The sequence below is a fragment of the Nipponia nippon genome, unplaced genomic scaffold (assembly GCF_047370975.1).
Source record: "Nipponia nippon isolate SJK-2023a ecotype South Korea unplaced genomic scaffold, ASM4737097v1 scaffold_6, whole genome shotgun sequence".
Lineage (NCBI taxonomy): Eukaryota > Metazoa > Chordata > Aves > Pelecaniformes > Threskiornithidae > Nipponia > Nipponia nippon.
In genome coordinates, this window is record NW_028262380.1 from 874938 (window position 1) to 887616 (window position 12679).

The 12679-nt window shown below is 47.2% G+C and overlaps 1 protein-coding gene across 12 annotated transcripts in view; it reads left to right on the forward strand.

Moving 5' to 3' along the window:
• Positions 1-12679, forward strand: part of ZNF638 (zinc finger protein 638) — a 64520-nt gene that overhangs the window by 50999 nt on the left and 842 nt on the right. For 8 of the 12 annotated variants that reach the window (XM_087736066.1, XM_087736065.1, XM_087736060.1 and 5 more), the window contains 5 exons: positions 3496-4921; positions 5539-5604; positions 7971-8970; positions 11335-11427; positions 12289-12407. In XM_087736066.1, the coding sequence (XP_087592192.1) occupies positions 3496-4921; positions 5539-5604; positions 7971-8970; positions 11335-11427; positions 12289-12407 (2704 nt within the window). The other 4 variants (XM_087736061.1, XM_087736072.1, XM_087736063.1 and 1 more) reach the window with 4 other exon arrangements.

Below are 12679 nucleotides of genomic sequence, written 5' to 3' on the forward strand. Positions count from 1 at the left end.
GTTTTAGAGTCTTGATTATGTGGTTTTTATAAATGGATAGATCGTTATAAGAGTTCTTGTTAACAAATATGACTTAAAACACATTCTGTGACTCAAATCCATATTTCTGGATAAGTTTTATCATTAAAAAAAAAACAAAAACAACCAAACCAAAACTGTGTAATAATGCTCCTAAATTTTAATTTCAAGTAATGCCATTATACTGTCATGGACTGTCACTCTATTTCCAAAAAGCCTTGCTTTCAAAAGTAAAATTAGGCACTGCTAATTCAGCGAAGCTTCTGCTCGGGCCCCGGTCCCTTCTGGGAGCGCTCCGTGCCTGGCTGTCCCCGGCTCGCCCCGCGGCAGAGGGGCAGGTAGCCTGTTCGGCTCCAGACGGCGGGCTCTAGCTAGCGCTGGTAATTAATCGAAAGGAGCGGCTCGGATGAATCCCAGCTGCTGCCCAGCATCCCGCTGCGGCTGCTGGGCGGGTGGGAAAACGCACCTTTTTCCCTCCAGATAACGCTGTGCACCTTCTCCTCTGAGGCAGCTGTTTGCTCCTTGTAAGCTTTTGTGGCCTGATCAGTTATTCTTTTGAGTTACATTTTATAAGAAGCAGAAAAATATCTTAAATATTGTTCTATATGGGAAGACCCTGTCCCGTGTTCCTGGGGAGGGAAGGAGTAGCAGAGCCTGGGGAGCAGAAGGGGCTGCCCTCCTGGTTGCCCGGGATGATGGGGTGATCTTCAGAAACAGCCTCTGGAACGCTTCTGGAAGCGCGGTGTTGCCCAGCCCGAGAAGGCGGCTCATCTGACCTTGCGGTGAGGCGACCGATGCGCTTACGGGAATGCCTCAGCTCTTTTCAAGGATGCTGATGCATTCTGTTGGGATTTGTTTTCTTCAGCTAAAATAGCTGAAGCTTTTCTTGGCCAGGTTAAGAATCAAGGACTCTCTGCTCCTTTTAATCCTTAAGGAAGCAGGTTGTGTCTCCGTGTGGCACAGCCCCTGTTCTGGCATTTCTAGGGCTGAGCTCTCCTCGCCTTTCCCCCTCCGACTCGGGCAGCAGCGGCTGCGTGCGCAGCTGACGCAGGGACGTGCTCTGCAGAAACCGAGCACCAGGTATTCCACGCTAACTTCTGTGCAGGAGATCTGCCTTGCAGGTCTGCGTGCTGTTTCTTCCCCAATGCCTAACAGCTCTTTTAAGTGTTACTTCAAGCACCTCGATGCTTCATCAGGCCCGCTCATCTTCATCTCTGCGCGTTGCTGCCCATGCAGAGCTCTCCTTCCGCTGCTTCGCAGTCCGGTTCGAATCTATGGGTGTCTTTTGGAGACCGTCAGGGCTTTGTGGAAGGCACAGGGTGGGTGTTGGCATGAAAGGAGATGTAAAGTCCCAAGGATTCAGAGACTCTCTCATCTGAATTGTGCAGAGGATAATACCTGTGTGCTGCTTGCTGTAAGCTTTGTAGTTAGTGTATGGTTCCAGCGTTCACTGACCTTTCTCCATGCCCTGCAAGAAATGTATAAGCAGAGGCGGTGGGGGACAGTTCAGCAAGGCATTAGAGCTTGTATTCAGGTAAGCTTTCTACGCATCAGGGATGAACCCGGGCTTTCAGAGCTGCACTTCTGGGCTTTGTGCTCTGACTTATCCAGGTAACGTTTTGCTACACAGACACGCGAGACGTAAATCTCAGTGGTCTGTAGGATGCTCAAATAGAAGAGAAAATTAACTGAAATCATTTTTGCTTTTGGAACACAAACAATGTTTAATCGAAGTCAAAATATCTTCTGTGTTGTGACCGAGGAAACTGATACACGAGAAGCAGATCAGCCCTGAGTGCTTAGCCCCTCCTGAGGCCCGCTTACCCCAAAGCGTTTGCAAGTAACAAGTTTAAATTGATGACAGGTCTGAGCAGCCCCTTAGAGACGAGCCTGATGCTGGAGTGAGCGAGGTTGCTTTTCGTTGGTAAGACTCGCATCGCTGTGAGCTGAGCGCTCGGGCTCTGGAGGAGGTACCCAGCACTTTGTGGGACGCGGCGGGGAGCACGCACACGCCGTCGCGGTCCCGTCGCTCTGCTAGGGAGGAGCATCTCCATAGCGTGCGGCAAGCGTCCATCTGGTGCATAGTCATGACCTATTGCATCTACGCCGATTTTAAATCGGTGGTGTGAAAGATTTTGGAGCGGAATTCCTATCCCTTCTCCTCTCTCCTCTCGCGTGTTGTAGCAGCAGAGGACGGTGCCCTCGGGTCCGGAGGAGACCTTGGAGATGGGTAGTTTTGTTGTGCTGGCACAGCGCAGTTGTTAACTGAGTTTGCCTGTTTTCATCTTTCTGTTGGCTCCACGTATTGTGTCTTCGTCTCGTTAACCCTCGCATCTGGCCACTCCAAGACTTAACATTTCCGTCAGCGCTGAGTTCCATTTGAGCTAGCCTTCCATTTCCTTGCTGGCATCATGCTGGGAGCGTTACCAAAAGAGCTTCTCTGCTCTTTTTCATTTTCACGAGGGTTTATACAAACGGGCACCCTTTATGCACATCCATCTCATCTATGGTTCTGAGAAACCATAGGGCAGGCTGCTCCATCGTGCGTAACCGCTGATGAATTATGTGTGTCTGCTGCTTTTGTGTTTGTCCCGACACTTGGCGAGCTTGGCAGCAGCGGTGTTTGGGCACCTTTCCACCCAGAGGTGCGGGAGGCGTTGGGATGCTCGTTTTCTCGAGCTTTGTGGGAAAGGAGGCACAGACATCTCTAATTTCAGTGTCTCCCAAGATCACCTACAGAGGATTCTTTCTTTCAGAGAAGAATAATGCACTTACCGTAACTGAAGTTCTCTGAAAAGCGCTATCCTCTGCACTGCCATCTTGGGCTTTCTTATCCTGGGAGCTGACAGTGGGATGATGCAGTGGAAAGAGAGCCTGGCCAAAAGGAGCCTCCGGGCACGTGTTGTGCTCCCCGCTCTTGTGCGAGGTCAACGCAGTTTAAAACCAAAGCAACCCCTCCCTCCCCCCAAACCTGACCCCCCCCCCCCCCCCCCAAATTAGCAAACTTCAGACTCCTAGCTACTGGAAGAGTTCTCTAGGTTGGCGACTGCAGAGTCTGCTGTCTTCAAACGTAACAAAACTCTGGTAATCCCTTTATACAGGGAGACGGGAGTTTTACGTTCGCTGTGTATGCGCTTTCACAGTCTGCCTCGCATCAGGGGATCCAAATTTTAGGAGCTCATGCCAGCGCCGAGGTCTCGGGGCCCGTCTGTAGCGAGTGCTACCTTGAGAGGTCTGGCAAGTCACGTAATTCGAAGTGTGAGAGGCTGGCGGTACTGAGGTGGATTAAACAGAAGCATAAAACTAATCAGCTATTCGCCTCAATATTTTTAACCATTTTAACACTGGTAGGCTAGATTTCCAAATGCTAAGCACTAATGCGTCAGGAAATCCCCACCATTGGCGTCAAGAAGTTTCTGGTAACTGTAGAATTCTCAACATAGTTTGATTTCTTCTGTTTTTTTTAAATGCATTTAGCTCTGGCTTGAAAAAATATCCAGAGGGATCAGGAGTGGTGCAAACAGCAGCTGCTAATCCTCCAGTAGAGCCTAGTGTGGCAAAGAAAGGACCCATTTCCATCTCTAATGTCAAAGACGAGATGTCAGCAGTGCAGATAGAGCCCTCTGAGTCCCATCTTGAAAGAGCAGTAAGGGAGTCTGCTCCGAGACTGGCAGAAACGTCTGCGGAGAAAGTGGGCGCTGGAGTTGAAGCTACTGTGGCATCTGTCAAAGCCGCTGCTACGGAATCATCTGAGGCGAAGTCGGAAGAGATGCTGCCGCCGCCTTCCAGCGTGGAGAAAGAAGAGGCAGTTAAAGATCGTACCGAACCAGAGCTGTTTGAATCTGCCGTTGTATCCGCGTCGGAGAAGGAAATTCAAGAGAAAGGTGAGGAGTTGTCTGCTCCTGCCGTTGAACGACCAGAAGAATTGTCCGATGCGGGCGAGGCCGGAGGTGTGCCGTCACGTCGTGCCGTGAAGCCGGCGGCAGGGGATGCGACAGGGGCCGTCCCTGAAGCGGTGCCCCCCGATCCTGCTGCAGCTTCAGTGGAGGTGGTGTCGTCGGTCGTCACGCAAGCAAACGACGAGTCGGATGCTCCGGAAAAAAATACCGTTTCTGATGCTGTGCAAACCGAACACACAACGCCTGTAATTCCGATAACAGAGAAGAAACCTGTACTTCAAACTGGGGCGGCTGTGGAGAAGAAACTGGATGTAGCTGGAGCAGACACAGAGATGAAACCAGAAGAGTCTGCGCTCAACGTTGGAAGAGCTGCGGAGGAGAGCCCCGAGAAGCTTTTGGTCAAGACTGGGGCACAGACAGAGAAGAAACTTGACAAACCTGTGACCAAGGTTGGGGCCGCTATGGAAGGTGCTGCAAATGCCGTCAGTGAGAACAGCGAGGGAAGTTTAATCAAAGCCCACCAAAATAAAGGAACAGGACCAGCAAAAACTGATGAAACCCGCGAAGCAGTTACGTTAAACTCCTCTCTATCCGTCAAGGAATCTTCCTCTGTTGGTAAAACGATTTTAAAGGCAGTGGTGTCTCTTCTGGATATATCAAAGTCAAGGGTTCCGGTACGGAGAAATGAGCCTTCCCTGTGTAAAGGAGGGGAGCAGAAAGCTCCCTCGAAGCCGGAGACCCGAGGCCAAGCAGCGGTGGAGAAGAAAATCGCATCAAAAGAAGAGGGTCATCCACGACCTGCTGGCAGCCGAGCAAGCCTGGGAGATGGCAGCGGCAAATGTAAAGTGAGCAGAAGTTCTGTTGTTGATGGAAGGGGAGACAATGGGAGGAATTCATCTCAGCAAGAGAAGGACTCACGAGTGGAATCTAGGGCTAGTTCAAAACAGGCCCAAGAGGGAGAGAGTAGATCATCCAGCATGAAGAAAGACAACAGCAGCAATAAGGTGAGGAGGGCAGGAAGGCCTGATCAGTAACTAACTCCATGCTTCTCTCAGATGTTGAGTATGGGACAATGAGATTATGTTCCCCTTCCCTTTTCCATAAATCACTCAGCTGGTTTGGGCCAACAGACAAGTTGGAATAGCGAGATGGCGGGCAACCAGTTGCTTTTAGATGCAGCGTGTGCAACGCAAGTACGTAACTGGTTTGAAAATGCTACTTGGAAAAAAATTGCAGGAAGGTATTTTTGAAGCGAGTCTTTATTGAGTGTCATAACTTTATGTTCTTGGATTAGTTCTGAATGGGAATTAATAAGCTTTCTGTCCTTTTGTGAGCTGACATTTGCTTTGTCAAGTCCTGCACAGACACTGGTTACTGAAAAGAGGCTCCTAAGCAAGGTGTTACCTGTGACTTGTTGCTAGAAACTGTATGCCTGGACTCTACCGCTGATGGTTGGCTTAGTTCTGTACTTGCCAAGCATGTGATCAGAAGCAGCAATCTGGACAACTTTAAAAAGTTCATTAAGGGAAAAAATAGCTGATTTTTTAAAAATTATTCTTTCTCTCGCGGACAGGTTAGTTGGCTTAACTGATTTCATGTGAACTTTTGTCTGATTTTGCAGGCTTCCGTTGGTGGCAATACTAAAACTTCAAAAAGTGGCACTAGCAGCAGCGCAAAACAGAAGGAGGTAAGGATGTCACCGTAAGCGAACTTAACGTCGGATTGTCTTGAAAGCGTGAGCGCGTACTAAGAAGCTTGAGCGTCCTTCCCTAGGGAATTTTTTTGCAATGCTCGTTGTTACTGCCTGTGGGCATAAAGCTGTAAAGTGAAGTCATTTGGAAGAGAAACTTAATTCAGGAAGCTAGTGTTAAGAGGAGGTGTTTTTTGGTCTCGGATATCATTTGTTTGAGAGAGAGAGAATTAATTGATTGGCTCTCCAGTTGCCCGCAGGAGATCTTTGTTCCTCACCACACTTGTGAGAAGCGAAAGGAAGGCTGAGGTCTTCTAGCTCTTCATAAATGATTTTGTACAACAGGAGGTAATCGGAGCATCTCCATCCCTGGTACGTCTTCCATGCAAAGATATTTCCGGCGGGTCCTGCAGAGCGAGGATTTCTGTACGTTTTTGGTGCAGGGGAGCTTGGGAGCCTGTAGGCTCAACTGCTGAAGAGTCTGCGTTTTTACAGGAAGGTGAAAAGAGATACACCCTCTCCCCGTTAGACAGCTGGGGCTTTGGGAAAGAAAGGCAGAAAGAAGGTAATAAAAATCCATATGATGAGTTTATAGAAGTAGCATTACAGGATCAAATCGAAGATCTCTCGGGTAAGTAGTGGGTCCCTATGGAAAAGGGATTTCTGAGGCAGAGACCTGAATCCTTTTGGTAATCTTAATCCACGTAAACTACTCGCATCACCAGCACGGTGTGTTTGTGAAGTTGATGGTGCTGATGGCAGTAGAGGACACTTTCATATCTGATGTTCCAGATGTGTTCGTTAATCCCCAAGAGGAAATTCTGCACCCTTTGAAAAAAGGCTTTGTAATGTCAATTAATTCTTCCTGCTTTAGTCTTCGCTGTTAGACAGCTGATAAGCACCAAGATCTGTGTTCTGCTTTTCACGGAAGAAAAAATACAGTAACGTCTGATTTCAGTTGAACTGTAACCAGATATTTTCTTTCTTTTTCTTCACTGTGCCCACCTTGCCTTAAATATTCCTCAAGCTTCTGCATCAGAATGTGGGTGGAGGCACGCATTATTCCTAGTATTTGCTAGCTTTTTTAAAAAGAAAGGGAGGAAAAAGCATGTAGCCTTTGAATTTCAGATTACTCTTTCTGCTGGAGGACCGTTTTTAGTATTTCTTAGCTGCAGTCTTGCTCTCTGACAGAGGAAGGTTCATCTGGCCTTGGCCTTAAAGGGCTGTGTTGACAAGGGTATTTTCACTCTTGTGTTGGATACCGACCAGTATGTGACGGCAGGGTGGAATCTGTTGCCAAAAAAAAAAAAAAATAATTTCAGAATCATTCATTGAAGAAATTGAATGCGTAATTTGGGGTGCAATGGATATTTGGATGTGTTTTAATGTCTAAAATTAATTTATGAATTGACTTAAGTGTACCCATCTTATCCACCTTATCCTGCCATCCTGATTATAAATGCATAGCTCTTTTACAGTGAACAAAGTCTAATGCTCTGTTCCAAAAACACGACTGCCGTCTTTTCATAGAACCTAAAAGCAATTCGGGTTAATTCACTCTTTTATTAAATTTAACATGTATACATAATCCTCCTCCAGATGTTCTCAGCTACATACAGCATTAAATTGCTGTTAATTCTTTCTAGAATACATGTCCTAGAAGAAATTGTGTGAGCCCTGATGGAAGCTGGCGTGGTCAAACCGCAGGGTAGGAGCAGTTTCAGGTGCAAGACGTGCTCCAGTAAGAGCATGCCACCGACTGAGGTTCAGTGCTGGAGCCCTTTCCCGGGCCGGAGCGTAGGGCCGTCGGAGAGCCTCTCTGAAACCGAGGTCTTTGTTAGGAGATGGAAACCAAAGAGGCAAGATAAAACAGTGAGTAGTCATCAGGACGCAGAGTGACTTTGCTGGATCGAACCATCTAATGTCGTCTCCTGTTTTGTAGCAGCGGCCAACAGCATGTGCTTAGGGAAGGGAATGAGATACTGACACGAGATGATAGCGTTTTGGAAGGGTACCGCGGAGTTTCGCTAGTCTTCCTGCAAGTGAGGGCAAAAATATGCATGAGTATTCAGGGCATCGGCCCAGTTCTTTTCATAGACACAGGTTTTGTCTGTTCGTCCGCTGTGTTTTTGAAAAATGCTTTGGGTGTCTGAATTGAATCTGCTTACTTAACACAAATGCTGATAATGAAAACTCTTCCACATGAGACTGAAGGCCTGAAAATTGTTTTCTACCCTTAAGTTGCATTTTTTTTTTTTATCCCCTTCAGCCAGGGTCAGCATGCAGGTATTTTTCAGTAGACACCCTGTGGATGGAGGTGTTTGTGTTAAACTTGGTTATCTTCACATTTTTACACTTCCTAGGAAGAAGAGCTGTTTCCATTTAACCTGGATGAATTTGTTACTGTGGATGAGGTCATAGAGGAAATCGAGTCTCCCGTTAAAACGCGGCGAAATCCACCGAGGGGAAAGAGAAAGGATGGTGCTAAAACCAACTCCTCTTCTGAGCCGAGTTCGAAGAGGAGGAAAGGGAAAAGCTCCATCGCGCGCATTGCCGAAAGCGAACTCTCTTTTGTCACGTTGGATGAAATCGGTGAGGAGGAGGATGTGGCCGCACAGCTGATGGGAGTTGCTAATTTAGAAGCGCTCAGTGACCCGCAGGGCCTGGTTGTCGTGGATGAAGTGATGGAAGAGGAAGAACTTCTGTCAGAAGCGGTAAAGGATCCACAGTCGCTTGTTACTTTGGATGAGATATCTGAACAGGAGGACCTTGGCTCTCACAAAGACATCCCTAGGTCGGTTTTTGAGGAGCAGGATTTGAAAGCCGAACCCTTGGTAACTGTGGATGAAATCGGCGAGGTGGAAGAGCTGCCTCTGAACGAGCCTGCGGACCTGAATATTGAGGATGTGCTGAAAGAGAAGGAGGACGATAAAGTGGCTGCTGAGGATCCTGGAGACGGTGCGTCCTCTCAGGTGCCTGATGATCCCAGTGCTTTGGTGACGGTAGATGAAATACAAGAGGACAACGAAGATAACCCTCTAGTGACTTTGGATGAAGTTAACGACGATGAAGATGATTTTCTGGCTGATTTCGATCGCCTGAAAGAGGAACTAAACTTTGTTACAGTAGATGAAGTTGGAGAGGAGGATGAGGAAGAAGAAAATACTTTCCCAGGGAAAAATCTGAACGAGGATGAAGACGACGAAGATATTGTTGCCGTTGCAGGACCAGAAGAAGAAGAAATTGCTGCCATTGCAGGACCAGAAGAGGAGGATATTGTTGCTGTTGCAGGACCAGAAGAAATGGAAATTCTAGGAGATATGAGTCCAGAAGAAGAAATTACTGCGATGTCCGAGTCAAAAGGTAAGGAACCTCCCGTAGTTTCTAGAGGGGAAATAGAAAATAAGATGCTTGGAGTCAGTGCCACACACAGAGAGAGCCTGGTAGCAAACAGAGGAAACTGAAAAACCCCACGTTTTTGACAAAGTTAATGCAAGAGATGCTGGGGGAAAACGGAGACTGAGCGTGAACAACGGCCTGAAGGTGAAGAGGGGAGGTTTAGGTTGGATATTAGGAAAAGCTTCTTCACCGAAAGGGTGGTCAAGCACTGGCCCAGGCTGCCCAGGGCAGTGGTTGAGTCTCCATCCCTAGAGGTATTTAAAGAACAGGTAGACGTGGTGCTCGAGGACATGGTTTAGTGGTGGCCTTGACAGTGCTGGGTTAACGGTTGGACTTGATGATCTTAAGGGTCTTTTCCAACCTTAACGATTCTGTGATTCTATAAGGTGGGGTATTTTATTACTGCATTTTACAATGCGTCTTTCTTTTGATGTAAAATGAAGCTGCATATTGATTTGAAGTGTTCATCTGGTGTTTATGATGGCTAAAACTGGGGAAAATAGCGCCTTTTCTCACTTTTAATGCCAGGCCTGGTAAACTACCCGGCACAGGTGATTTATAGGCTGTAATTACAGGGCGAAACTTTATGAAGGTGAGTCAATGAAATAGGCACACAGACACAAAGATGTAACGGCTTCCAGGCTGGATCTAGAGGAGAAAATGTAGAACAACATCTGTAGCATGGAATTAGCAAAGGGTTAAGGAAGTCTAACGCAGAGCCACGTAGGGAGAGCTATATATAACCCACACACAAGAAGAGTTCTGGCCAAAGCGTGGGTGCAGTCCGCTCGTCTCGGGTTTTCTTTCCATCTCCGCTGATGCGGCCGAGCGCTGACACAGCACTTTTTCTCCTGATGTTTTGGAAAAGCTTTTCTCCCGTCTCAAGCTCCTTGCGTGGCAGAGGCGACCTGAGTAATGCAGATACGGAGGAGCTGCAGAAGCGGCAGATATCTTGCTTAAAACGGAGTATTTTAAACGTCAGTTTCTAGAAACGTTAGGAAAGGGATTAGTTAACTCTATACACACTCAAAACTATTTAAATGTTGTATATTGTTTTAATCTCGTTGATGTTATAGAACATAAGCGTCCCCATGATTAACAAAAGCATTTACTGAAAATGCAAGATACTTTCTGTGTTCTGTTAGCGAGTTAGCTGTAAAAAGCCCTCTTAAAATATCCAAGCCCTTGTGTTGATTTCTGATCTAACTGGTAGTGACAAATTATAATAAATGTATTTGATACACAGAAAATCAGTGATTTTAGTTCCTCTCTGTATAGTAAAAACCTCAGGCACAAGAGGTGTAGGCTTAGGAAACGACTCGTTCCTCCTGAGCCTGAGAAGCGGACCAAGAAAACTGGGAAGGAGAGGTTAAAGCAAGTAAAACCGTATTACTCAAGTCTTAAAATCTGATTCCGGCAGTGAAATAGGAAGGAGTTTATTGATTGCCTCGGGCCAGCGGTGCAGGGGGCGGCAGTCCGCCCGCAGCTGGTGAAGAGCCACACGGCAAACCCGAAACTTCGCGCGCCGACGACGCGGCGAGATGCTCGCCGTCGGCCGAAACGTCTCGGGGATGCAGGAGCGATGCTGTCTGTTGCGTTCCTTCGACAGCTGCCTGGCTTTTGTTATTAGGGGAGAGGATTTATTGCATTAACCTCCTTTGGGACATATTGCTATCTAGATTATTGGAACATGGAATTAGAAAGAAAACGGATGGTTTTGATGTGTGACTCTTCACCTGCCAGCTGGACTGCTTTGGTAGTCTAAAAACCAAACACCTTGTTTATTTTGTAATAGAGGAGACTGGCAAACTCCTTGTCTCCAGAAAAATCTTAAAAATGTTGATTTTGAGCTTTCCTTAGAGCTGCTGAATCTGCTAACACACATTAGGTAGGCTTTGGCTGGTTCTGTAACGAAGCTGAAATGCTGCTGTTGGGCCTTGAGCTAGGTTAATTCAAGACAGCTCGGTAGCTTGTATTATAAAGAAGTTGAGATTTTTGTGACCGTAACCACAACGCTGGTTTGAAGCTGGTGGCGAGGGCTGCGGGGGGACGGCAGCCGAGAGCGGCGCGGCGCGCCTGTGGAGCGGTCCGGCGCGATCCGGGGGTCGGTCGCCGCAGCACCGGGGCCGTGTTCGGGCGTCTTGCCCGCGGGACTGATGTCAGGAGGTCCTGAAAATTCCTCTATGGAAAGGCCAAACCCAGCAGTGCAGAAAACTGTAAGGACCGTAGAGGGGGTGTTTTTCAAGCAGTGACGGGCCATTACAGCGCGATACAGAAGAGCTTTAAACCAGCAGCTGCCTTTGTTTAACGTGCATTTATGGCCTCCAGTAGATCAGCTGGGATCAGAAGATAAAGAACCGGAGTCGAAGCGGAAGAAAACGGCTTCTTCAAATGCATCAAAGACGCAGAGTACTCCAAAAGGTAAAACCAAAAAAGCCCACCCGAAATGCTCCGCATTTCTCCTGCTGAAGGCAGCTTTCGTGCCCGTTGGGAAAGGCCTCCTTGCCTCATGAGCGCATTTAGCTTTGAAGTCATGGCCCGTAATTCGTGTTTTTTTTATCTTGGCTCCTACAAACTGCGTGTTTAACAAGTTTCTGCTGTTGGCTTAATAGCAGCAGCAAAGTTGAAAGTTCTTTTTTTGCTGAAATGGAATTTAGAAATACAGGCCGACGTATTTATAATCGGCACAGTGCGGTGTAATATCTCCCCACTGTTCTGTCCTGTTACGAGTTTTATTGCCAACTTTCAATGTACAGAAATGAGGGAACTGCTTACATGGTTTTAAAAATGTCTGTGTGTATGTATGCCAAGATCCTCATCTACAAGACTTTTTATATAAAACTGCTGATAACAGTTGAACGGCAGAAGCAGTTGCTAGGAAAATAGGGATCCTGGCCTGATAGCTTGTGTAATGTTCTCTGCGACAGAACCGGCTTGCGTAACGCGCTGCGGGACAGGGGTTGAACCTGGCAAACGAGTTGTGTGTACAATACTTTTAAGGCCAAAAGACGCCGAGGGAGTTGTCGTGAGCTTCGGATCCAGTTGGCCTGGTCACAGCAAAGAACGTGTCGGTCTCTGTTTATTGGAAGTAGGGCAGGTGACCGCCTCGGGTTAGAAGGCTAATTTTTTGAATACTGAAAAGATGTAACTAACTTCCAGTAATAGCAAATTGTACAGATTTGGCTAAAGGAGTCTGATTTTTTGTTTGTTTTTTTTAAAGCTGTGTTTTGTTAACGGGATGTTCTAACGCTGTGTTTTGTTAAACGTGTGCTGTCTCCTCAGATTTGGATTACCTAGTTCCAAAGGCCGGCTTTTTCTGTCAGATCTGCTCGCTCTTCTACGCAGATGAAACATCTGTGAAAAATCACTGCAAGACACCGCTTCATCAGCAAAACATGGAGGTAACGCTGAAGCCTCTCCAAACGCAGAGGGGAGAAACGCGTATCGTTCTCAAAATGTTTGCTTTAACGAGCGCTGATCATTTCCTAGTGGCGCAGGGAGCTCGTGTGAATACTGCAAGGCGTTTTAGTTTTAAACTCGGGCACAGATACTATTAAATCACTCCAGCTCATCACCTGCATCAAGCCTTCCTTACCCTGGGAAGGCGTGGGGGTAGCTCATGGCTTCCCTTCATTTTTAAGAAGTGATTTTTAAAAACTATGCGGTGTTGTGT